The 27,103-nt window shown below is 42.2% G+C and overlaps 1 protein-coding gene and 1 long non-coding RNA gene across 2 annotated transcripts; one reads left to right on the top strand and one right to left on the bottom strand.

Annotated features, from left to right (window-relative positions):
- Window positions 1-249: 249 nt before the first annotated feature.
- RAB40B (RAB40B, member RAS oncogene family) lies at window positions 250-25,504 on the bottom strand. Its single transcript, XM_037409926.1, has 6 exons — window positions 24,905-25,504; window positions 5,602-5,662; window positions 3,615-3,675; window positions 2,718-2,795; window positions 2,009-2,231; window positions 250-1,585 (listed from the first exon to the last, which is right to left on the bottom strand). Exons 1-6 carry the CDS (start codon window positions 25,044-25,046, stop codon window positions 1,314-1,316), a joined length of 837 nt encoding a protein of 278 aa, XP_037265823.1. The 5' UTR covers window positions 25,047-25,504; the 3' UTR covers window positions 250-1,313.
- Window positions 2,802-27,103, top strand: LOC119158239. The gene is made up of 3 exons (XR_005107813.1): window positions 2,802-3,359; window positions 13,841-13,846; window positions 27,091-27,103. It is a non-coding gene; the product is annotated as an uncharacterized LOC119158239 (long non-coding RNA).

The following is a 27,103-nucleotide window of genomic DNA, read 5'->3' as shown; positions in this document are numbered from 1 at the left end:
CCATTTACTCCTGCGCTAGGACAAGACTTGCTTTGGCTGCACTTTTCTTTAAGTAGTGATGCATCGGTTGGTCCCTGTCCTGGCATCACTTTGGCATCTTACACTGATCCAGAAGGAGTGTTACAGGCATGTAACTTGATGGCAACTCACAACAGTGAAGATGCCCAGAAGAAACTGGAATGATGCTACACCATCACCTCAAAGGACCGTTATTACTCAGGAGAACAAGTCACGCAATTCCTTCACAAATGGAAGGCTTTACATGTATTATTCTTCCGTATTCCAGTTAACAAGACTGAAGACAGATGTATCAAAAGCATTACATGATGCTTTTAGGATGACTTCACATTCCTGGTGTCTAGTTCAGGTATATTGTTCTTTAAATTCTTCTAAAGGAAGATAAAGACAACCTTCCCCAGTTAAAAACCAGCATAATAGGGTTTCTTTTTTCAGACACATTTATTTATTATTTTTTAAATAGTATTCTTTCCTTATAAAGCAGCTCATCAAGTCACGTTGCTTTTACCAGAAGGTCTTTGGCATTTTCCTCCTAGAACTTTCTTGTAGAGTGGTATAAAATGTAATTATTTATATATATATATATTTTTACAGAAAAATAAGTATTTAAATCACAAATTAATTCCCCAAAGTATTAAATAACATACCAAAACTTTATCAAATCTATTACATACACTAACGGGACAAAACCTTGTTGTGTATGTGCATTATAATTATATAGACATTTTTAGCTTAGTTAAGTTAGTGCTTCAAAAGTTACCAAGGAAGCTTTACAAAAAAAATCCAAATGCACAATTGCAGTAATTGTCACGCGATTTGTAGAATTTAACAATGTATACAATACATTGTGTATAAAAAACTCTGCCTGAATATGCAAACCAATGACACTTTTATATTTTCTAACAGTTTGCAAAGACAGGATTTTATACAATTACACAGTAAGTCACTTTCCAGATTTCATGGAATTAAGAACTGAATGTGATGATAATTATCCCCTGTATGAAAACACAGCTACTTGCAAAAACAATGGCATCATGCACATCAGAAACTAAAATGCAGTATGAAAATCCGACAGCAACATGTCACATTCTTTCAGTTGCACCAAACATGTCATTCATTCCAAAGCAGCATTACTGTAGTGAGCAAACTCTAAAATAAGACTTACTTTCCTTATTTTTGTCTATGTACTGTTATAGATACATACACACAGCACGCTCATCCTTTAAACAAGGAGCCTTCGTGTTCCACGCTTCACAGGAGGGGATTCCATTCAGGTTCCTCTTCCCATAGAGAGCTTAAGAAATTTTACAGCTGTTTCTGGTACAGTTTTTTGGTGGGCTCTGTGGTGGACGGATAATTTTAGCTTTCTTTAAGCTGTTCCTTTTATTGATGTTGCTGGATGTGAGGGAGTACGAGCGTCCATGCATCATCCTGGCATTAAGGCCATTTGCCATGGAGAAAGATTTGAGGTGGCTTCTTAAGGCAACAGGGAGAGGGAGCTTGTCCACAAGGTGCACAGGGGTACAGGAAACTATGGCACGGCAACAAAGGTCCTGCAGACTCAGTACTTAAAAACAGACATAAAACTTGCATTATAATAGCATGCTTTTGTCAGCCACATGGTACTAACGCACCCTGCAGCACTCTGCATGCACTCTGTACTTCCAGGATGAATTCTCATTTCTCCTCCCACAGCCTTTCCCACATATGCATTATTCCAAAATATCTCCTGCTTCAGTTTCCTATTTATATCTTAATACTTAGATGACAGAGGACGTAAGTTCTAGGAAAGATATGTTATTCCCTACAAAAGCAGAACAGGTTATGCCTGCAGATAGATATTTTCTGTTTAGAAAACAAACCGTACAGGATGCCTGATTCTTCTTTTCTGATGTTTTTGCATCAGTGTTAAAGTTTCTGAAAATTGTTTTATATTAATGAACCATAAACCTAAGAGTAAATTTTCACATTTTCAGTGTACATCACTTACCCTTGTTCGGCCTCCAGAGCCTGTCCATTCCATGTCTCATCAATACTATTCTTGCTAGCTCAGTAAAGGACTCTGTAATATTGAAATTACAAAGTGGACTGACTTCAAAAAAAGTCATGCCCAGCCTCTCAGCATAGGCTTGTGCTTGTTCAGTAGACACTTGGCGCTTGAAGGCTAAGTGAAGGCGATTTCCAACGAGGATTTTTGGTACACCAGGAGCATGCTGAGCAAAAATAAGCAATTAAAAAAAAATCAATAGTTTGGCTGCTATTTTCCCCTTCCCTCAATTAAAACAAACAAAAGCTTTTTCAAGATTTAAAGACTAAATGGGAGATTGGACCAGGTGATCTCTAGAGGTCCCTTTCAGCCTACATTATTCTATAATCCTCTGATCTATAAACATCCCTTCCTCTGAAAAGACAGGCTTGCACAGATGATGTGGCAGATCTGTAGCAAGAGTGGGACTAAAATATGAAATCTTTGCCCTCCATATGCTTTCCATCAACACCTTTAAAAAAATCAAGACACTTCAGCTGATACGTTTCCAAATTTTAGAATTATAAACATAGAAAGAAAATTATAAACCTGCCATCTTGGGTAACTCTGTAGTAAGCACTGCATGCAAATGCCAGTACAAACAGTAGAAAATATCATACGCACTAGTCTTAGTCATCTGTTAGACTAGTGAGACTCTGGGGCCATACCTTACCTCATCTATTTCTTTTATCCATCGATCGATTCCATCAAATGACCATCGATTTGTAATATCATACACTAGTATTACTCCCTATATTAAAAAAATAAAAATTTTAAGTTTAACAGAGGCATAACGCAGAGAATACTATCTATAAATTCTTCAATTCTGAAATAATCCTGTAAGATGCCGAGCGACTTCTCAATGGAGCAGAACCCAGCATCCTGTGAAACCAAGCCCCATCCCTCTGTGTAGATTACAGATCTGCCGAGGGGCAGAAACCCTGACTTAGTTTTAGGGTCTAATATATCAGTAAATATTTCTTTCTGTAGTGGACAAGTTTGGTTGATCATACACACATGGCAAGTCATAGCAAATAAATATTTTTGGTCACATTTGGTAGCTTGAAGATTCAATATTCTGTGCAATTCTGGAACATTACAGCTGCATCAGAACCATTACATGTCAGGAATTACAGCAATACTTGAAGACACACTGAAACTCACTATAGCTTCAGACTTTAAGTGTCATTACATTTCATCACATTTTGGAGTATGTTTGTATTTTTCACATTACTCTTTTGACAGTTTTACGTTATCAATTTCTCTTACTTGGCACGCATTTTGAAAAGAGTAGTATTAGCATAGCTTTCACGAGGTAACCGACAAGAAGGCATAAGAATATGTATCACTGTATTTTACTCTGACTCAGCTTTGGTCTCATGGATTTCCCCTCCCCAAAAGAAAATCCTGTCTCTTGTTATTTCCAGTGTTGCACATTATCTTCAGACTAGCGCTGAATCTGCATGCAGTCTACAAATGAGCTACAGAAGCCATCACGATGGTTTGCTAACTCTGCTTTCATTCATCCAGCAACCATTATTTATCACTGAGAAAGCTGTACTTTGCTTACCTGAGCACCTCTTGAATAAGACCGAAATATAGTGCAGAATCTCCCTTGTCCTGATGTATCCCTAAATGAAATAAATTATATATTTTTTTAAAAGGAGTAGGTGGACGCCTATGTTAAGAGTTCAGCTAGATTAACTCATCTGTACCAATCTGTATCAGCTCTTCTGCCATTAGTCATACAGTAGCAGTCACTAATGCACCAGAGCTCTTCTCCCTCAGCAGTTTTTCCCCACTGGCATTCTGCCCTCTCCTATACATTGCTCAGATTTCTCAGGATAACAGGACAAGGGCTTCAGACTTCACTCTTGTGATTGCCCTTGGAAAACAAAGGCTATTACTCAAGTGTATGTATGTCACTAAGCTTTGCATTTAATTCAGCTTGAAGAAAGATTCTGTTTTCACAGCAAAATAGAAGTGGGAGGAAACAATAGCTATCACCAAGGAAACTAACGGAAAAACAGTAAATTCTTGATTGCAGCTGAAACAGTTCATCATGAGTCTAGTATGGTGAAGGCATCCCTACAGAGCCATAGACAGCACGGATTTTTAGAAAAGCATGCACACACAAAAAAATATTAAAAAACCATCAAAAATCTTCACTGCATAAAGCATTTGGAAACAAAATAAAATTTATAGTGAAGAACATGATAGGAAGCAGAATTCCATAAAGACTTTTTAAAGGTAGATTTACAGATCTTCAAATGCAAGGCACACATTTCCGTCTATAGAAACATTTCCAATCTTGTTTTAGTAAGTGCAAAGAACATCCTTGGCTTTCACCAAAAAAATGAACACACCTCCTTCCTGGCTGCTTCTCAGATAAGTTTTATGTGGTATTTTTGCTAAGCCATATAAAGTGGAAGACCCAAGAAGAAGAAAGTAGGTGAACAAAAATACCAGGTAATGAAGATACCATGTAGCAGAGTACTATTATCCATCATTGCATTTAACATTTGAAACATTATTTTGAAAATCATAAAGGCAAAAACAACCAGTGAAGAATAAATTAAAAATAACTTAGCTTTACCACACAGGCATTTAACTCCAGTAATTAAAAAAGTTCCAAACAAAAATCAACACCAGAATTAATTTTCAAGACAGAAGTGGCACAGGACTGTCTCCTTCTAGGAAGAAAAGGTTATAATCGTAACAATTCATTTTCACCTCCAATTCTCTACTCTATTTGAGCACTGCTTGTTCCTAGAATACCTCTCTGATTTATCCAGATTATGGTTCCCCAAAAATCACACTCAGTCTCCTCCTTCTGCACTGACCCTACTTCTCCCTATTTAATGCCGTGAGTTTAGGGAAAGAGGAAAACAATGTACTTAGGAGGCAGCAAGCTGCTGCATTTTTCAAGTTGTATCGCTTGCTGAGTATTTCTAAATGAACCAGAAGATGGCCATCTTCAGACAACCTTAACACAAAAGCATCCTGACAGCCACACGTCTGACCCTACAGGAAAAACATTTGTGTAAAATAATTTTTTTGTTCTTGACATGCTTTTATAAAGATCAAATCGCATCAGATTGTGAACCAATGAAATATGCGCAATAATGCCGGGTTTTTTTCTTCTTTTTAATAATACTGTGGTTATTCAATTGATCAATACTACTAATAAATTGAGCAAAGGGATGTTGTTATGCAATCACTGTATGCTTTCTAAGGTACCTTCATGGTTTTCATTACCAGTATATTCTGTAATCTTCGAAGGCACTTTGAATCTATCTTGAAGGACACTTGTATCTTTTGTGCCTTTCTTCTGCATTTGTTATGCACCTCTCATGTACAGAAACTGTAGGGTTCCCCATTTAACATGAAATAGATGCAAAAAGGAGGTCAACAGAAAGCATGACTTACTCAAAAAGCTAGCTCACCCTTCCTCAGTTGACTATTTCTGAAGCATAAGGGTGAACTCCTGCCCTGAAGAGTTGCATTCCTGTGTCTTTGAAATATAAATTATGATGAAAGTTGAGGCACACACTTACCAGAGCTGTAGCTTGATTCGTCGGCCATCCAGAAGAATCGTTGTAGTCTTGTAATCTATACCTGCAGGGAAGACAACCACGCAAATCTTAAGAGCAGCTTGCAGGTGTACAGTATACACACAGACAACTATAGATGTCAAAGAAGCTGACCATAAAAAAAGTATTTGTCATCAGTACTCTGTGAGGTACTTATGCGTAAGTACAACTTGTCCATATAAAGTTACAAAGACCTTTCATATTACTTAAGCTTGGTCCATTCAGAGCAGATGTCTCAGGCTCCCTTCAGGTTGATAAATGGGCAGTTTTATTCATTATCATGACAATATATACACTTGAAGAGTTTTATCTCTTCAACAATAGAAGGCAGAACTAGGTTTTACCTTTTCTTTCATACATATGGTGCAGACTAAATGCTGTTCTCTTCCACTATTCCCTGGCTTTACTGCCTCTATCATTTCTTCCTTCCTTATCCTCTCTATCCTATCCTCCTCATCAACTTATCAACTCAAAGACAGCTCTTGTATCAGGTGTGTGTGTCCCCCTCTTATATAAAAGCAGCAGATGGTGCTGTAAAATGCAGTAATAAGCATGTTAAGCTTTTAGCTCCTTGCAGAAATGTGAACTGAGGCATCTTCTGCCTTCGGTTCAGGCTCTTACCCGTACCTTTGCAGAAACACACAAACCCCACTGTATTACCACCAGTTTGGGGAGACTGATCTTCATTTCTTAGCCAAAGTGTCCCACTTGTCCAGCAGTATTAAGAAACAGTCAAATCTACAAACCACTAGTTAAATTTCAAAAAAAAAAAAAAAGAAAAAAAAGAAAAAAAACCCAAACCCATAGACAAAGTCTTGAAACACTGAACAGACCAGGACATTGAAACTGTTTGTGCACTGAAAGAACAAGTTTCATCATTTCAGAAATTCCTGAAAACATAAAACATGCAGAACAAACCCTGCATAACACTGCGTAACTCATTCCAGCATCCTGTGCTACTGCTGATATTTCCCGCAGGGTGAAATACCTCCACTAGTTTATCTAAAGTTAACAAGAGACACAGGCCATGTTTAGCAAACACTGACACCTCCCACACAGTGAATGGACATCCATCATTCTGTTAAAAGACATACCAAACACGGAAAATTAGCATTGCATAGCTAGAGGATACACAGCTGAATAAACCTGGCACCGTGCTTTGCATCACAGACCATAAACTACTGCAAGTCGCTCATGTTTAGCCACATGCATAATACAAAATATTAATTTTTTTTATATGGCAGGCATAAGTCAAGTCTGAAAAATATGCTATTACCAGCTGCTGTTTAAGAAAGCACCTTATGGGTTCCTCAAAAGATTTTTGAAGAGGTGGATTCAGAAACTTCTTTATTCTTCAGCTGTTGTACAGGAGAAGCAGCTGATAACACAACCTGAACATCTCTGCAATTAGCATTTGCCATTGATTAAGAATCAAAACAAAAGCCTTTTGCCATGAATCATCAGGAACAGCATGAAACCATGAGACCAACAGATGTGGATTATGCTGTTGCAGAAATCAAATGTCCTTCCAGAACATTATTCACTCATTTAGCAAGACAGAATAGCTTTGTTTGGACATGCAACTAAAATGTATCTCTGTACAAGATGGGGAAGAAAAAGTCTGCTAAATCAAAAAAAATCACCTTTGAAGTAAAGCAGAAAAATCTCCCAGTGCTTAATATTGTCACAAGGATTTTTTTAAATAAACATTATTTTCATAAAGCTACAAATTGAAATCAAAGAACCTGAAACAAGTCACTATCCTTACTGAAGGGTTTGGATTGCTTAAATCTAATAGAAGTGTAATAGATTTTGTTCTTCTCAAAGACAAAATTAACTGACAGAAAATGGAAAGAAATATCATTGAACCCAGGAACATAGTAAGATTCCCAAATAAACAGCATTCAGCTGTTTGGTAAGGACCGCAGTGAACATGAAGCCATCCTCTCTGCATCGATGCTTCGCAGCCGTTACCACACTGTCACTTCTGCTCCGCTACCCACCGTGCGGTCACGTCCACACTGACTCTTTTACGGCTTCCCATGAATTTCTGTTTCTCTTGAAGCCTATTAAAACTTTCTGGGTTTTGCGATGGGTCTCCTTAGGGCACAATCCTTCAGTCATTCAAATTGCTCATTTTATGTTCCACCACAGGCAACATTATTTACAGCAAAGATCTTTTCAGTTTAATAACTGAGGTTCGGTGATCTCCAGTGTGTCTAGCAGCCAGCCATTTAGCTTTGCAGCAGCGAAAAAAACACTGACTCACTTGAATGACATTTGAAGCAATGGACTACAGACCAACCATGGGTCATATCTTTCTAATACAACAGAATAAAATCTAGGTTTATCTCTCAAATTTTTTCATAGGAATTGGACGTTAGCCTAATATTTTAATGGTTTGGTGCTTGTTCTGCATTTGCTTCAGATCTGTTATAACTTACTGAAGTTGAAAGACACGGGAGAAATAAAAACGGGGGAAAAAAACCCAAGAACATTTAAGATTAGATTCTTCAGAGCTATGCCCTACCAATTCAGCACAGAAAGATTTTATTCAGCAGCACATTAAGTCTTCGAAATGCTCTTAAAACCAACCCTTTTTATACCTGAGAAAGCACGGAATACAAGACTTTGAACCTTGTGCTCTGTTACATTTTAGCTCATGAGCACTACAAGAACTGCTTTCATTGTTTTTATTTATTCCTCTTGATGTGTCCTTTCTTTAGAGTTTAAGGCATGTTGCTCCTTGTAGATAAGTGATGTCAGATTAACAGCTTTCAGATTCAATTAGAACAGTATCTAACTACTTCAAAATAATAATAATAAATAATAAAAAAACAATCCAACTCCCTGCCTCCATGGGCTGATCGCCTTTCACAGATTCAATGTTAAACACCTTCTCCAGCAATCATTTGCTCCATCAGTTTGTACAGATTAACCGTTCAGTGCTAGTTATCTCAGCCACACGCTAACGTCTCCTTCCCACTGTCTGTTTCTATGCCAATAACTGTCTACAAATAAATACGTACATAGTCAGTGGGACTCTGGGCCTGTATTTAACAAAGTCCACTGAAAATATCCTTCAGGTTCAAAGGCTGTTAACTGAATTTGAAAACGCAGTTTTAGGTTTCAGAGTCCTTGAAACCATTTTCTTATAGGCATGATGAGAGTTCAATGGTCCCATCACTTCCCACTTTAAGTTTCCTCAGCTACCTACCTTTCTATATGCACATTAAAATTAAGGTCTAACGTTTCTCTTCAGAAAATATTTTTAACTGTTTCAAGCATATTTGACGAGTGACACAACTTCCAACTCCATCCACTTATTGTTCACAGCAATGGACCCACAGTATCCTTTCGATTCAAAATTCAACTAAACTTTAAAAGCTAAGCCCCATGTTTTCAACATCATGCTGCAAAGATATAAACCTTTTGCAATAAAACTGGACTGTATCTTTTGATATATGTGAGCACGAAGGTCAGGTTGCGCGACGGTCATATTTGCCTTCTGCTTGCCAATTCAGAATAATCATAATCACCACTTTCAAAATTCCACTCTTTTCCACCACATTTAATTACTGCAATAAAAGCCATCTGTTTGAAGCACACAGCTTGCCTATTCAGATTGAAATAGAGACACTAAAATTTTAGATCTAGACTGTATTCTTCACCTCAATTAATCAAGCCATAAACCACAATTACAAAATTTTGCAGATAATTCACTCATGTCAATGGTATGATGGTTTCCCAAATTTTAAAAATAAGCTATTTGTAACAGAAAGCTCAGCTTTATGTTTAGCTTTTTCTATGGTCACAGATAAGCCAATATCACAGCCTATCCTTCAGTACACCTGTTTTCCTTTAGATGTTTAATGGAATAAAATTTAGAAGAAATCTAGCCTTAAAAAAATGGAAGTGCTCCTTAACAACTACACAGAAGCTCTTCATAGTCACAAAATTTTTAGGGGGGCAAGTTAAAATCTGAAGATCTCAGGGCACTTCTAGTTGGCTCTGCTCCTGACTGTTGTCCTTAGAACCAAAGCTAATGGTACGGGAGTAAGAAGTTTGACACAACTTTACGGTACGCCTCCAATGCTAATCCGAAACCAAAATTTAATTAACAAACTCCAAAACCTAGGAGCCCCAAAACATGAGTCAGTCAGGCTGCTGATTTACAGAAGCAGTAACTGGGTAAGTTGCTGTTCATCCTCTTAACATCAGCCTTAGTAAGTAAACAAGCCGGTACTTCATATAATCATACAGTCATTTAGGTTGGAAAGGACCTTTAAGATTGTCAAGGTCAATCATTAACCCAGCACTGCCAAGGCCACCACTAAACCACATCCCTCAGCACCACATCTACACGGCTTTTAAACGCCTCCAGGGATGGTGACCCCACCACCTCCCTGGGCAGCCTGTCCCACTGCCTGGCCACCCTTCCAGTGAAGTTTTTCCTACTATCCAGTCTAAACCTGCCCTGGCACAACCTGAGGCCGTTCCCTCTCGTCCTGTCGCTTGTTACCTGGGAGAAGAGGCCAACCCCCCCCCCGCACCCCCCTCTCAGGCACCTGCAGAGAGCGATCAGGGCCCCCCTGAGCCCCCTCCTCTCCAGGCTGAGCCCCCCCAGCTCCCCCCTGAGCCCCCCCTCAGCCTGGTGCCCCAGCCCCTTCCCCAGCCCCCTGCCCGTCCCTGGACACGCTCCAGCCCCTCTGCGTCCCCCTGGCAGTGGGGGGCCAGAGCTGAGCCCAGGGCTCAGGGGGTGGCTGCACCGGTGCCCAGCGCAGGGGGATGGGCACTGCCCCGGTCCTGCTGGCCACGCTGTTTCGGATGCCAGCCAGGGGCTGCTGGCCTCCTTGGCCACCTGGGCACACAGATGGCTCATGCCCAGCCGGCTGTGAACCAGCACCCCCAGGCCCTTTCCCACTGGGCAGCTTCCCAGCTGGGAGCAGGCTGGAGCAGGTTTGCATGGAAGGTTTTGGTAGCAGGGGGCTACAGGGGGGGCTTCTGTGAGAAGCTGCCAGAAGCCTCCCCCGTGCCCGGCGGAGCCCAGGCCAGGTGGCTCCAAGAGGGACCGGCCACTGGCCACGGCCGAGCCCAGCCGCCACGGGGGCAGCGCCTCGGGGTAACGGGTTTGAGAAGGGGAGAAAAATCTGCGCAACAAACTGCAGCGGGAGAGAGGAGTGAGAAGGTGTGAGCAGCAGCCCTGCAGACACCCGGGGCAGGGCAGGGGGCTCCAGGCGCCGGAGCGAGACTCCCCGGCAGCCCGTGGGCAGCCCCTGGGCAGCCCCTGGGGAGGTGGGCAGAGGCAGCGGGTGATGGGCTGACCGCAGCCCCATCCCCATCCCCTGCACCGCACAGCGGGAGGAGGGAGAGAAATCGGGAGTGAGGTTGAGCCCAGGAAGAAAAGAGGAGTCAGAGGAAGGTGTTAAGTTTTGGTTTTATTTCTCATTATCCTACTCTGATTTGCTTAATTTATCACCAGTTTCCCCCGGTTGAGTCTGTTCTGCCCGTAACAGTAACTGCTAAGCACGACCCACGAGCCTGTTGTTATAACATTTTCTCTCCCCTGCCCGGCTGAGGAGGGCAGTGACAAAGCCGCTTTGGTGGGCACCTGGCCTCCAGCCAGGGTCAGCCCCCCACATAAATTCACACCCTCCCCAAAAAGAGCAGGCAAACAACTTGTTAAGTACGTGGGTTTTAAAATCATGACTTAGCTTGCAGTATTTCTGCTCAGAGGGCTAAATAAAAACTAAACATTCAAGGCAGATGACAGTTTGGGAAGAAGAGACAACCATTTGACATCAGCTAATTATTACTTTTTAACCAAAACTAGTGAACTATCCATTTCCATTAAGAGGAAAAGAAATAAAGAGCCTGAGATCACATTTTATTTTCCTCTGTCCTAACATCTACTTGCCAACAATAGAATAGCCTCTTTACAATCAAGGTCTTGTAAAAGAAATTTCTAAGAAGAACGAGAACTGTTCCCACCCCCCAGGTGAGGAAGAAGCAGGAACTATGTACTTCAGTTCATCATTTCCTTTCTTCCACTCCAAAAGAAAAGGATATCGGAGGCATACGGTAAGCTTGTTAACTCAAATATTTACTATAAGTTGCAGCTAACATCCTCAGATGAAAGCTGCTATATATAAACATGTTACTGTTTATAAATAGTAGCACTGCAGGAAAAGGGAATGTTATTAGCATTACTGACAAAAAGAAGTTCTTCCTTTATTTCAGCACATTTTATTAATAAATTTGAAATAAACTGGGAAGAGATTAATAACAAGATTGCTGGGACTGACTGAGGTCTTTCTTTTTTTTTCCCCTTGACCCCTTTTTCCACAGATGTGAAAGGATCAAGCGAAACAAGGAACCCGGGGCGATCAGTGATCACAGAACACCTCTGCTGCCTTGCAGATCTATATTCTCCTGCATGTAGATCCAACTGCTCATGCACAACACTGCAAGTCAAGCTTCTGACAAGAAAACTCACATTAAAAGACAAGATCCCCCAAACTACAGACAGCTCGGAAGATGGATTGAGATACGATTGTTACTGACTGGTAGCAATTGTTAGCCAAAGGTTTTTTTAATAGTTATTTAAAGCCAATAACATCCGATAACGATTTAAGAGTGCATGTGGATCACTCAGTTCCCTACGCTGGGAAAGGAACACACTCTTGACATAAGACAACAAACATTAGCTTTACGATTTCCCTGATTGTCTCTCCAAATTATTTGAAACAGAACTCAACATTAAAAAGAATGTAACATCAAGAAGTTCCCAGTTTATAGTCATTGTTACAAAACAGCAACAGGACTCTAAACCAGCTCTTCTCTACTTAAGATTCGCGTTTTTAAGAATTTCCCTCAACTTTTAGTCCATTTAACATCAAAGTAAAGATAACCATAACCTAGCATCAGTGAATTTCATTTAGAAATTTACTTCTATTATAAGTACAGAGGAAAAAAAATATATATTCTTCTGTGATACCATCTTCTCACTGCTGCTGTTCATCAACTCCTGTAAGAGCTGCGTTGCAATAAGAGCTCCTTTGCATACGTCGGGCATTGTTAAGAAGCATTGTATCTTCCAAAAAAACTCAGTCACATAATTTTCAAAGAGCATCAGCTCTCAAGGGCAGCCTCCCATGCACCATCTCCCCTCTACACTCCTTGTGATTAAATAAAGTTTCAACCATGATTCATTCTTTCCGCTTCTCTGAGATACACAGGTATCCCAAGCAACAGCTACGATGTGGTGCTCGGCACACCCACAGAAAGCACAGTGAAGGGAAGCTTGACCGGGCTAAAACAACTGACCCCCAAAAAGTGGAATTAAGTTTTATATAACAGTTGATTGTCCAATATTTTCAGTGCTTGTGGGTATCTTCACAATAATTCTTTATCATAAAGCTTAACGGTGGGTGTCAAATGACCCTGGTGCATGAGGAAAAGACCAGAAGGCAGGTTACATATTGTTTACAATTCTACAAACAAAGAAAATAATGGGACACAGCCACGCAGCACTTGCCCCTACTGCTATCTTAAACACTAGGTTTGAAATATGGCCAGAACCTGGAAGGGAGAATAACTTCAAACCTACCACAAAATATTAAAAGCAGATGCAATATTTCACATTTTACAGTATTTTCCAAAAGAGAACAATGACCGTTTATGTCATGACACTTCATTAGCAGTAAACCAGTTCAAAAATACTTGGCATGAGAAGAACCCTAAGAACATCCAGCCACTGTTATTCTGAACTACAGGCCTAAGAGCTCATTAAGAACAGTTGCAAGCCTCTCCAAAACTTCCCTAGGCTTTAAATCAAGCCTCAAATAAATTATTCTAAAGAATTAAACCACCACTTTTGGTTAAGCATATCAATATTTCTTAACAACTAGAAATATCAGAATATTCCTATATAAGCATATTCCTGTATATTATGAAATTGTAATACTTGTAATAGCCAGATATAACCAAGGCTTATAAAAACCAGTCCAAAAAGCCTACTCCAGGATGCCATCAATACTCCCAGAAGTCACAGCAGTATTTGTCACCAAGAGTAGTAAAAGAGAAAACCCCAGAAATGCAGGTATTTTTTGCACTGCTTGTTAAAAGAGGGAAAAAAGATTACCTGAAAAATAATTCTTTGAGCTGAACGAGTAATGGATTCTGTCATTATGATGAAAGGAAGATCAAAGTGGGAATTCACAAGTAGCTCTAAGTACAATAATTTTGATTTAAAGATGCCAGAAAGCAAAATTCATATAATTATGGAAAAATTACTGTGGCTTAAAAGCTATCATCCAGAAAACATACAGCCATTGTTCCCAAAGCACAGACACTTGAGGAGGAAGAGCTTTCAAACTAACCTCCAAACCAAGGAACAGAAGACCCAACCGCACTTTCCTAACTTTGGAATTCCAAGTGAAACACATACTGCAGTAAAATCGGCTTCATAGATAACGTTACCATTAACGCTAGGAACTCTCAAGCCATGAGGTATCCTCAGGACTTACACTTCCATCAGGACAAAGAAGGAAATTAAGTCTGGCCTTGGATTATGCTTCCTCTTCTCCCCTCTCCTCCACCACAGCTATTCCAGCAGAGAAGTTGCTGAAGTTGTAACTGTACTGCTTTTCCAGGACAAAAAAAATAACACAAAATGCTAGCAAACAATCTTTGTTAGGATTTAAAGGAGAAAGACAGACTATGTTACTGATACAAAGCTCTTGTTCCATTTATTTGGTTTCAGCTCTCCAAGAAACTAAAATAAACTGATTTCAAGTGAATAGGATCAAAGGAAATTTCAGGTTGAAACAGTCTCAGTAGGTCATCTAGATCAACCTCCTGCTCAAAACAGGATCAGAGATGAGGTCCGGAGACTGCATAATCTCGCTTGGGCAACCTCTTCCACAGCTTGACCATCTTCACAGTAAAAAAGTTTTTCCTCTTACCCATTCTGAACCTCTCCTGCCGCAGCTCACACCAGCTGCCTCTTACCCTCCCACCACGTACACAGCCCCACTCACCCTGTCCTCCTGACGGCCTCCTCATGGGTACTGGGAGGCTGCTCTTAGGTTACTCACCCAAAGGTCTCTGTTCACCAGAGAGGTGACTCACTAGTCTGCGGCCAAACTTCATTTAAGTTGTCAGAACTGCAGACTTTTCTTCACTTAAAAACTATGTAATTACTTTTCATGTAGTCTTCTGCACTGGACTAGCCTGTCTCGCAGATGTTGAAGACAAATACAGTGTAGCTTGGTAAGTGAGTCTGCCTATAAAACTACGGTTCTCAAACAGTACTGGATTAAAGGAGACAAAACCTAGAGTTTATATGGAAAAAAGATATTATACCACATGTATCCTTGGACTCCAGAATCTTCTCGCTTTCGAATCCTACATAATTCTAAAAGGAACTGTGCTTCTTGTCCGAACTGAAAGGGAAACAAATTTAAAGGTTTAGAGGCTATGAGGTTGTTTATAAGTCCATTTACCATGCTTCTCTTTGATAAAGTATGTGATCAAGTTAAACCACAATCTACTAATTCAGAAGTGGTTTGAAAAGTCAAGGTTGTGCTTTACACAAACTTCACTCAGCGTATTTACTGAAGCAAGCACACAGAGAGATTAGAAGAACAGAGTCCTGACTGACCGAGAGCATGCACTGTGTATAGGGGTTGCTAAAACAATTAGAAAAGAAATATATGTATCCAGATAGCCATGGTGAAAACTGTGCACCACAAGACTCGGTATACTGACTCAATCATTCCACCGAACGCATCAGCTACATGAGCCCCTTTCCCTCAGTGTGATCTTAAGAGAGTATGGAAAAGGCTGCCAGACCCACTGGGTCTCCTCTGGGTTTTCCAGCTGGCAGTTTCATATTTCATGCACTTAAATATCCTGTTTTACGGCACCGCATAAAGTCAGCTTGCAAACAAAGCGTAAGGGCACAGGAGATACATTAACGCATCGTTGCCTCCAAAATTTTGAGAGGATTTATTATTTTGACTGGAAACCTAAATACCTAAAATACCCTGAAAAACTAAAGTACCCCTACCCCCCTTCTTCCTTCTTTTAATTAAATCCTTTCTTTTAAAATAGTTTGTTTCATCCAAACATCTCTAATGGCTCATTCTCTACAAAACCAAGCAAATTAAACATGCAATCCTCAGACACACTTATGACCACTCCCTTCAATACATTCTTTCGGAGTACAAAAGCATTCTCTCCTATCATTTATCAGCTTTGCTGACGCCATATGACAAGAGAAGGTATGTGGGTAAGGTGAGGGTAGTGCTCTGCAGGAAGCCATAGCCCAGAGGACAAGCGAGAGTAATGGCAGGAGCTTAACAGCACGTTCCCAACTGCCAGGATGTGCTCAACATACCCAATACAAAACCTCGGGCAAAATAAAGACGTAACACCTGAATCATCAGCCTGGAACACACCCTACAGTAAATAAACAGTGGTTATTAAATACAAGTGATTGGACTGCATATGAAAGTGTGAAAGATCAGCTGCAATCCATCTAGTGCAGATGTGTCCCCCTTGGACTGCACCTCACTTTTGAGCATCACATGTTCACTCTCCTCTACATTTACATCTGCACACGTGGCACTTCAACTAGCCATATATTAAGAATAAATGCAGCTTTTTAATAAATAGGTTTTCTTCCTCTGATCCAAGAATGAGAGTACTTTCACAAACCATTTCTCCAAAGTTTTGTGTACCCAAGTACACTTAAAGAATATGCACCATTTTAACAAACACAATTAAAACAGGCATTTATGGCATTGAGAGTTTGTGTTATATGAACATGAAGCTGGGACCCAAAAATAATTTACTGGGGGAAACTAAATAGTTTGATTTTGCAGCAGTGAACGTCTTTCTTTAAAGCTGCATCTTTTGGAGGGCTCATAGCAGCCCAGAGGCGTGTCTACACTAATCGGTATTGAATGTTTCAAAGGAGGTCACTAAATCACACTTACGCTAGCATAAGAAAAAATAAATAAGCAAAATGGTTTCTTTATGGCTTCTTCCTAATTTATATATAAAGTTGCAACTATAATTTTTAATAATAATTAAAAAAGAGCACATAGATTACCCATTTTCATAAATGAAGCAGCTGCAAAGAAGTCTACATCTCCAAATACTGGATTGGGGAGGCTGACAGGCGCATGAGGGAAGTGGACCTCAGAAAGCAGTCAGGTTTGCATGTTCCTAAGTAGAATCTCTCTTACCATTTTTAACAGAGTGCTAGGTTAAATGAGCCCAAGACGATGCTTATGTTCTTAACTTAGAAGTCAGGTACTTTTTAAAACACATGGAAATCTCCATTCCAGAAATTCTCATCATAGTTACTCCACCTCTGCCTATTAAACCACCAGTTACTACTTTGAAATCCAACACTGCACAAATAAATTTAATGTCTAAGATAACTCCAGAGTAACAGCCTTGGCTCTTCTAGCTTCCTCGTGCTCACCAGCTATCGCTTAATCACCTCCATCCTCTGATACCACGTGCCGATTTCACACAGAGCTTTCACACCAGCACCCTTCAACGGCAAATCCCACGCACAAAGTAAAATAGCAGAGCTGTTATATTGGCTTTCAGCTTAGCACAAGAGTACATCTCATGAACAATAGCTTTCCCTGCTTTTGACAACAAACAGGATTCCAAAATATTTAGTCTTCACTGTTTATATGCCTACAAAACAGTAAAACATTACTGACGTCACAGAAATGTTTTTGTATGCACGTAAGGGTATTTTCACCACTAGGTCCTACCTGCCCTTCCACCAGCTGGAGAAGAATGACTTTTCTGTCCTAGAGAGGATTCTCAGCTTGCCTTGAGTACAGTTCAGAGATTTGGTTCACCAGTCTGAACATTACAGGAACCCGACTATGTTCCACTTGGAGATTTATATCCTGTAGGGTTCCAAAAACCCATGCCTCCTGTGAGGAATCACCGATCAGATCCAGTGGGTCTCAGCAGAACACAGCACATGTATTCCTTTTACCAATATGCAGAGTAACAGCCTAATTAGCATATCAAACAAGGAAGTAATTATACCAAAAGCAGGTATTTACTACGTTAAAAGCCTTAAGGCAGCTGTTCTTCAGCATACTTTGTCACTTGGCACCACTCGTTATTGATGATACTTTCTCTCTTATCCCACCCAGCTGGAAGAGGATACTCTCTTATGTCTTTATAGTGTTTTGTGGCACCTAAGCAAGGTTCATTTCTGGACCTTTAAATCCCCTCCATTCCTGGGCAGAAATGGCATCCTAACCTCGTAGTAATTAGCTTTCCAATTTTCCACAGATTTGCATGACAATTTTGATACATGAGCAGCTGTCATGAACACCAATATTTTTGCGGGCACTAATCTACAATCAATACTGACAGATGATTTTATCTTACCTTTCTGAAAGACTGGACGCAAAATACACCCTGTATGTTGATAAATCAGTGTTTGACCTGTAACAGCTTTGCTTACAAACTTGCCGCTCTGCATGGAGTATGTGACTACTTACCTTGCCCAGTTCATACTTTTATATTACAACACTTCAAGACATAAAAGAAAGGAACAATTATTTGTACAGATGTGTTCCACTATATCAACAGATTTGTATGTGGATAAAAAAAGCACCGCAACCTCAAACCAAACATGTTTGTTGTATTACATTTGAGATGATCCTTAAATAAAACCAACATGACAAACACTAGCCCATGTAAAGTATTTTGTGCAAATATTGCATTAATTTCTTATTTTCAGTCTTATATTAAATGAAATCCAGAAGAGCTGAATAAAATGAGATACAAACATTTAAAGTTAGCCAATTTCTATTCTTATTCCCTTTTTCCATTCTTGTTTAGCTCCCAGAACAAAAACAAGATTACTGCAATATGTAAATGTAATTTAACCAACATATTGGGTGAAACTTAATCCTGGCACAGGCAACCACAGTTTTGGTTAGGCTGAAGGAGCATAAAAGGACTCAAACACCTTGAAGTCTGACCACCTTTCAAAACAGCCTGGACTTCGTCTTTCATGTTGCACACCTGTCTGGGAGCCTCACGGTGATTTTGTTTTTACGTTTTCCCACTCCTTCGTATCTATGAAAAAGCCAGGAGGAACACCAGTAGCCCAAGGGAAACGGAGACAGGCAGCACATCAAGCGGCTGAACAAGATGCACAGACAGAGGGAAGCACACGATCCTGTAGCCTCTCTGGCCGCAACAGTCTCAGGCATTACTTGTAGCAGTAAGAGAGAGCAGATTCAGACAAGTGTGTGCAGGTTGGTTTGAGGCAGGGAAAAAACATTCATGTGAAGTTAAGTTTTCAAGGCTTCTTCACTCTGAAATTGTACACTAACAAGCCTGACAAAAATGTGTTTTCTTTGTTCAGTCTTTTGTTGTTGTTGAATAGGCCTTGCTAGGAAACTTAAAGGCCAGTTACTAGAAAAGAACAAGGCACACAAATACCTGGTTTGAATATGTGCATGTGCACACAGTTATTATTTTTTTCCCCTCCGATATGGTTGGGCGACAAGAGTGCTAGGAACAGAAATCATTTAAGCCTACTGGACTGAGTGGGTTTCAAGCCCTCACTGTAGAATGAGCTAGCTTTGGACCCTCACAAAATTGTAAGACAGTAATGCTTTTTGTCCATGAGATGGATACCAGTTGCAATATTAAACCAAAGAAATACTATTCATTTATTAAACTAAAGCAAAACGGCCAAGTAGAAGAAAGTGTGCAATAAAGCAAAACTAATTTTATGAACGGTTTGAAGAAACATGAAAAACCTTACATTGCCAAGCAGGCTTAGGATTTCTATTGCTCCATTAAATCAAGCAAGGTGAGCACTCATTGCTTCAACAGATGTGGGGGTTCAGCCAACAAACACAAAACCCAGCACTGCCCGATTGACCTGACCATCACAGAAAATGCTACAGTATCCTTTACCACGTTGTTTATGAAAAAAGAGGTAAAATAACATGGTAGCATACTTGAGTGACACCTATCAGGGAAGAAAACACGATGTACTGGTCTCACAAGGCGGGCAATTCTCATCATGACAAAGTTAGCACGAGACACCAACATCAAGACTTGGGGATGGGGGAAAGGCACATGAGGGGAAGCAAAGAACAAAGCCAATCTGAATTAGATTTTTGGGGATTTTTGTTTGGTTGGGGTTCTGTGTTTTTATCTTCCATCCTGTAAAGGAACCAAACCAAACAAACCCAAACAAAAATATCTGTCATAAGTAAGGCAAGAAGAAAGGGAATCGGGTCAAACCAGGATCCACATTTTCAGCTAAAATACGCCTCTCACAATTAACTGCCTATGGAGAAGAATTGCTGCTCCACAGTGCTGTCACCTGGAAGAGATAAAATGCGGTTATAGGTGGTGGAAAAGGGGGAAATAATTTCCATTTTTCTCTTTCAAACACAGCGAAAGGGCAAGAGCAAGTACAAAGTTAGTAGCAATTACTGTTTGCTGAACTTTCTTCACATGCAGTGGATGATATAATCCAAAACTAATGTTGTCTTTCAGCAGCAAACACGACGCTTGTAAGGTAACGCATTAAAGGGGCAGTCATAACCAACATATTTAGAGTAGGATCTATTACTGCTTTACAGACTCATCCCGAAATAGGTTAGATGCCCTATTTGAAGCAACTATTTCTTTCCGCCCATGCCACAGAAGCCAACAGTAATGAGATAAGACACTAGATGTCTTCTAGGCACTTAAATTTTAGCATACAAAATCAAACCTCACCTGCTTTTCCTTGTACAAGAACGCAGTTTAAATCCTTTTAAACTGAGATCACGGGCATGCAACTGGATGTTAACAAAATTCATGCCTATTCAAACTTTTAGGAAAAGTTATTTCATGACAGCTAAAAGTGATCAAATTTTGTCCCTTGTGCTGTGAGATAAAGTCTGGTCAGCCTATTTATAGGCAAGCACAATTACCCTCAAAAGGTGTTTATTCACTCAGACACCGGTGCTCAGCAACTTTAAATAACTCTTTTGCTGGAGAAATCCTAATGAAACGGACTGAAGACTGTCCCTAAACGCTGGTGCTATGTGCAAAGAAATACAGAAATTTAATGATGTTGCTGTAAGTTTCTACTGCGATCTTCAGATCATGTTGTGTTTAGGAAAACGTAATGGCTTCCAAATCAGCCACTGATAAGCAACCCATCCTATTGTTTATCATGCTGGTAGGAAAACAAAACAACATTATTTCCCCTTCCTTTCAGCCAAGTAACAGTATTATGAAGACAGAACAGACACTTAACATCAGACTTTTGTGGTAAGACTTTTACCTCCATTAGTTCTGCATTTGGTCTGGTTGGGGATGCGGGGAGGAAACCACAGTCGGCTCACAAAACGAAGTCTTTCAATTTCTCACATTAACAATGTTTCCTTTTATTTCCTTATTTTAGTTAGGGTCTATTCCCTTCTCTTTACAGGGAAGAATGGCTTTGATCTGTGTATTATCAGGAAGAGCCACCATGGACTGTAAGTTTGACTGCTGGGACGTGAGCAGCCGATGACTATCCCAGTCTAAACACTCCCTATATGTAAGGGTAACCCAGCTCCCCCCATACGGTCTGTTTGAGGCTGGGCATCCAGCCTGCAGGGCTGTGTTCTAACAACTCAGCGATCGAGACGACCACTTACCAACACCTTCAACTGTTACACATCAGCATCTTTTCAAACATTCGGGTAGGACAACCAATACCCCTGTGAAGTTCTCAGTCTAAGGACAGACAGAATTTCTGGGAAGACAAACGATTGTGATATGAACTTAAGGGGATATGAAAAGGTTGCTAGGTGAGAAAGGATGAGAGAGAATTAATCATTTTAAACCCGATGCTCCTGTAAGAAAAGGAGCAGGAGTATACAGGTTTGAACAATCATTCCTTTCAGTCTCCACGTCAAGCAATCCCACTGCAAGAATATCTTAGCATGAAAGCAAAACCAGAACACAGCTGAATAAAAATCTTATTAGTGCAAAACATCAAAATATTTATCTACCTAGTGACAGGACATCTAAGGTATTATGTTCTAGTCTAGAAGCCATTATTTCCTCTAAATTTATTCTGATGAAAAATTAACCATGCTTAAAAGCAAAGTTTCTGCAGCTCTCTAAAATAATTTTTGTGCAGTTGTTCTTACCAGGTTAGAGATCAAGCGTGTCCAATCTACCGTAATTTCAGTTTTGAGCAAGATGTGGGAGAACTATAAAGGCAGGTTACCCAGACAACTAACCTTACCACTTACCTGCCCACCTCCAGGATAACTGCTTTCTAAATTACCTCTATGAATCATGCTCACCAATGCATCTTCCATGGCAGTCCTTACTTTGCAACGTTAATAAAGCTTCTTCCCTTCTTCTTTCTAAACCAGAGCACTTTGGTCATTAAGAAAAATTCAGAGACTAAGAGATTGCACTCCTTAACAGCTGAGCTATATGCTGCTTGTGGACCAGCAGCAGCTTGCAAGGACTTGACTCATCACACGATGCTGGCTTCCCTTCCCATCTCCAGATTTCATGTCATTTTTGTGTACCGACAAAAACAACAGTAAGATGTATAACTGCCGTATTTTCCCGCGAATGAGAACAATGCCAGATTTATTTCTGAACAGTTAAGAAAGTGCCTGTGAAAAATTAATTTGTAGTTTATACAATTAAAGTTCGAGTCCATAGACTTGAGATGAGATATTTACAACTGCTCAAATTCCCATGCTTCATCATATTAAATAGATTGTTTTGTTCTCATATTCAAGGCCCTTCAGTGCTCTTCCTCTCTCTCCTCTGTTGCTCTTGGCTTTTAACACATCGTCTCTCTCCCCTTCCAATGTAGTCTCAAAGCTATTCCCTTTCATCAAGCTCCACAAGAAAGTTGTCATTTCAAAGCTTATACATGTTGCACATTTTGACAGAATCTTATCATACCACTAGACTTTCTCTTTCCAGTTCAGAGACCTAGCTGGCGTTCTGGAAGTGTTAGATCCTAGCCATTAACTAAGGTAAGGACTAGAAAACAGTGAAAAAGTCAGTGTTTATCGAGTTTTTAAATAAAGTTTAATCAATTAATTTTAAATTAGAAAATGAGTCATAATACCAACAGGATGTTTAGCTCTCTCTCCTTGCATCTCTATTTTCATAGTCCCTGAGCCTGCACGGATTCCTCACAGCTGCATCCTACGCAGCCACACTCCAATGATACAGGAAAGACTGAGGGGATACAGGCACAGAAGGGATATTGGATACAGATCACCAAAGAAACTGGGCAGCTCACGTGCAGTGTTCAGAAGTATTTCAAGCTTGATGCATTCAAGAACATGATAAATCAATGAGTGAAAAAAAATAATTAATGAACTTTCACAGTTAAAATCCTTCCTTGAGTCTAGACAGTATACGTGATTGTGTAAACACTCAGGTTCAGTATGTAGAAAAGCTCTTAATTATGACACTAGTTGCCTAAAATTAAAAATCAGGTTATATTCCTTCCACATTTTACTACCATGTCATCTGTTGTATCTGCCCTTCTCTCCTAACTCATATCCCTCTATTCAGACGTGCTCATCTTCTCAGGGCTAAGAACTTCTTTCAGTCTCTGTGACACAGTGACTTTTGCACAGTAGAGTTTGTGAGGTCCTGCATCACCATATTTGCCTAACCTTGTAAAGTTCAGATTGAAAAGACTACAATCCATGAAATAACACATACAAAGTCACAGCCCTGTACGTATACATTTTGAGGTTATTAGCAGCGATGAAGAATTTCCAAGATGCATGTTAAGTACCTGCAAAATAATCCAAAAAGAATATTTGTATTCTTTGGCTGTCAAGAAATCTCTTCACAGAGTTATGGTGTTAGCCACCCAATTTAAATATTTTTTTCAGAGCAAAACCACAGGCACCCATAAGGTTTACAAGCAAAAGTCTTGAAGGAAGACTGATGAGTTCAGGAGCTGGTCAAGCATCTCGCTCAGTTACGCCAAGATACATTGGAGACTAAAGACTAAATATAAATTCTTACGCTCCTTCAGCATAAGAATTTGTAAACTAGACGGTGTGTACAGAGCAGACCAGGCACACTCTGCCTTTCCTTCAACCACCTGAAGAGCACGAAGAATAAACACACTGCAACACCCCAAGGAGTAATTTAGCAAAACTATTAAGCAAACATCTTAAAACGTACATTGATGCCTCCAAGGTACAGTCTGACTCATAAGCGATGGCACAGAGCTCTCCTCCCTTCCTCCAGCGCTTCGCTGTGAATCAGTACCAGGAACTCAACATAATAACAGATCCTAAGTCAATGTAAAGCCTTCCAGCGAGTTAGCTCGCCACAGACTGGCAGTATATTAAAGCAATGGGTAACTCGACAAGATAATTTGCTTTTTAATATGCCACATGACAGATTTGCATGAGGGGAGAAAAGATGATGTGGAACCAGAGTATGTTCTAGGCAAACAAGATTGCAGGAGTGGTAAGAGGGGAACAGGAGGGAAGGAAAATAGAAACCCCCTTTCCCCGAGCCATTCCTGGCTTCAAACCAGCCCGCAGCATTCCCAGCTCCCTGTTCCGCAGGCAGAACACACCTGGCATGGACCAGGCTCCTCAGCCTTGCCCTTTAAAAAGCTTAAGTGAAAGAACATACTACAAACATGAACCTTGATCTTAAAGGGCTACTCTTCTGATATTAAGAACACAACAGTGAAAAAAAGGGAGAAAAAAACCCCTCGTTTTCTGACCTTTCAATTAAAGCAGTTTCCCAGCAAACACCTTCGCTGTTTAACAAAGATCCTTGACTAGAAAAACATTTTTGTCGGTATTTCCCTCGACTCACTGATGACAACTCACTGCTGCGCTGGATGAATCCTACCCCTCGATCAACACCTTCCGCGCATTAAGACATTGCTCTTAAACTTGAGCTCCAGAAAGTTTAGCGCGTAAGATCACCCGCGGGGGATTTTTAAAGCCCGACAACAATTCCACCTCCTTTCTGAACACTACCTGCAGCAAAGCTCCGTCGGGCCTCCGCCGGCACCCCCTCCCCTCCGGCACCGCCGGGAGCCCCCCGCAGCAGCCCCAGCCCCCCCGCACCGGGAGCCCCCCCAGCCCGGGCAGCGGGGCCGCAGCGCGCAGGGCCCGGCCCCCGCAGCCGGAGGGGAAGGGGAGCGGCGGGCAGAGGCGGCCCGGCTCCCGGGGGCGCGGCTTACCCAGGTTGTAGCCGTAGGGCGACTCGGTGGCCCCGTCCTGCAGGCTGGCCAGGATCTCCCCCTTGCCCACGTCGCTGTCCCCCACCAGCAGGAATTTCAGCAGGAAATCATAGGCTCTCACCGGGCTCCCCACGTGGCTCATCCTCCCCGTCGCTTCCCCCGGCCTCCCCGGCGGCTCAGCTCCCGGGGCCCATCCCGGGGCCCGCGGGGGCCAGCTGACGGCAGCGGGCGGCGGGGCGGGCGGGCAGCGGCATGCCCGGCGCTGCCGGGGGGGAGGCACGGGGCAGCGGCGCGGCCCCGTCACGGCAGCGGGGGCAGCGCCCGCCGCACCATCCCGCGCCCCGCCGGGGCGCTCTCGGGGAGGGGGCGAACGGCGGTATCAGCGGCGGGGCACGGCGGGGGCGCGCGTTCTGTCGCGACAGAAGGAAGGCGACCGTCTGCCTCCGACGGAGGGCCCAACCCTTTGACGCGGAGCGCTCAGCGCCACCCGGGAACGCGAAGGACCAGCGGGGCGGCCGCGGGGGCCCCGTCCCGCTCCCCCAGCCGCCGGCCCGGCCGCGGGCTGCCGGCTCCGGGCTGCCAGCTCCCCACCGCCGCCGCCTCACGCCGCCGCTCAGCCTGCCCGCCGCCGCGGCGCTCTGACAGACCCCCGGGCCCCGCCCCCCAGCCCCACCATTGGGCCGCTCGTTTCCGCCCCCGCCCTCCTCAGCATCCATTGGCGCGCCGATACGGTAGCCCCGCCCCCCCCCCTCCTATAAGGGCGCTGCAAGCCCCCTATTGGCGTACAACAAGCACTAGCCCCGCCTTCCTCGGCTGCCATTGAGGGAAGGCAAACTTGTACCGCCCCTTCCTCGTGCTCCCCGCGAGACACAGCGGCTCAGTTGCTAGGGCGGCTCTAAGGCGGCTATTGGCTCTTTCCCCCATCAATCGCACTCAGTCACCCCGCCCCGCTGCTTTGCCTAGAGCGTCGCGGTGACGCTAGTTCGAGCCCCGGCCCCTCCGACAGCGTCTGGCCGGGACCCCGTACCGCGGCCGCTGCGCGCTCTGCTCCCGGGTCAGCAGTAGCTCCAGCGCACGCAGGGAGACAAACGGCCCTAGGACGCGGGTAGGGTGGTGGCGAAACGGCGGGGAGAAGCCTATGGGAAGTAACAGCCATTTCTGGACAAGGCACATTGCTGGACTTGGCGCCAGCCCGGAACAGGGCGGCCCCCTCCTCCTGCAGGGGGGCAGCCGCCGCTGTCGCTACGGGCCTTGCAGGTCCCTCCGCACGCCTTACTCTGATTTTTAGGGTGTTCCTAGCCAGAAGAGATGGGCTCTGTTTTAACCGTGCCCGCACCAGCACTGGCTGACGTTGCCCTCTCGCCACCCACCTGCAGACGTTGCTGCGTAGCGGTACGGAACGGGGATGAGGCTCGGAAGAGACTCAGCAAGGCCGAGATTCCCTCCTGGCCCTGTAATCCAGCCCGATAAACACATAAACCCAAACGCCCACCTGTGCCTATCCATGCTGCAAAACCTACGCTAAAATGCGGTACTTGGGGAGCAGAGGGAAAGGGGTCATCTTGGAATAAATGCTCGCTCTTCATGTGCCATTAAAATGAATTCAGCAGGTTTCTAAAACCAGGTGCATCACCTCCAACCCCAGGTGCCAGGCTGCTGAGAAAAAGGGCAAGTGACTGGAGAAAGATTTACAGGGAAATCTTGTTTCTTAAATCTTACCCTAATGCATATGTTTACTGCCTAAGCTCTACGCTAGGCCCTTGATGACCACCTTCTCCTTTGCTTGTACCTTATCTGCCAGCAAATACAATTATAAAAACCCCACCTTATGTAAGAAATACTTGTTAAAGTAATTCCCAAATAGGAAGAGAAAATGTAGTAGCGTCAAACTACTACAGACAGAAACAAAATTGATAAATAGTGCTATGTGTACAAAGTATCACCCCACATAACAATTAGAGCTTCATGAAAGGTCTTTATGTCCTTGTTTTACTGGACGCCACCCTGTACACACATTTTGGTCAAAGCACACCCAATTCAGAGGAAAAATATACACCTTACACACAGGACACTGCACTATCTGCAGCCAAACATAACCCCTACATGGAAAGGTATGTCTATGCCTTGTATTTCTACTCAAAAGAAAACCAAAGAATTCCTTGACTAATAAAAGTCTGTCTGTACAGGTATGATAAAGTG

This window comes from Falco rusticolus, chromosome 1 (genome assembly GCF_015220075.1).
Source record: "Falco rusticolus isolate bFalRus1 chromosome 1, bFalRus1.pri, whole genome shotgun sequence".
NCBI lineage: Eukaryota > Metazoa > Chordata > Aves > Falconiformes > Falconidae > Falco > Falco rusticolus.
The sequence above is the reverse complement of the archived record's forward strand: the minus strand, read 5'-3'. Positions and strand labels throughout refer to the sequence as shown.

Coding starts and splice junctions, on each gene's coding strand:
- RAB40B (XM_037409926.1), bottom strand. CDS start 25,046: ATGAGCCACGTGGGGAGCCCGGTGAGAGCCTATGATTTCCTGCTGAAA. Junction 5,663..24,904: donor GCCCTACGGCTACAACCTGG/GTAAGCCGCGCC, acceptor TCTTCCCTGCAG/GTATAGATTACAAGACTACA. Junction 3,676..5,601: donor CGAATCAAGCTACAGCTCTG/GTAAGTGTGTGC, acceptor TATTTCATTTAG/GGATACATCAGGACAAGGGA.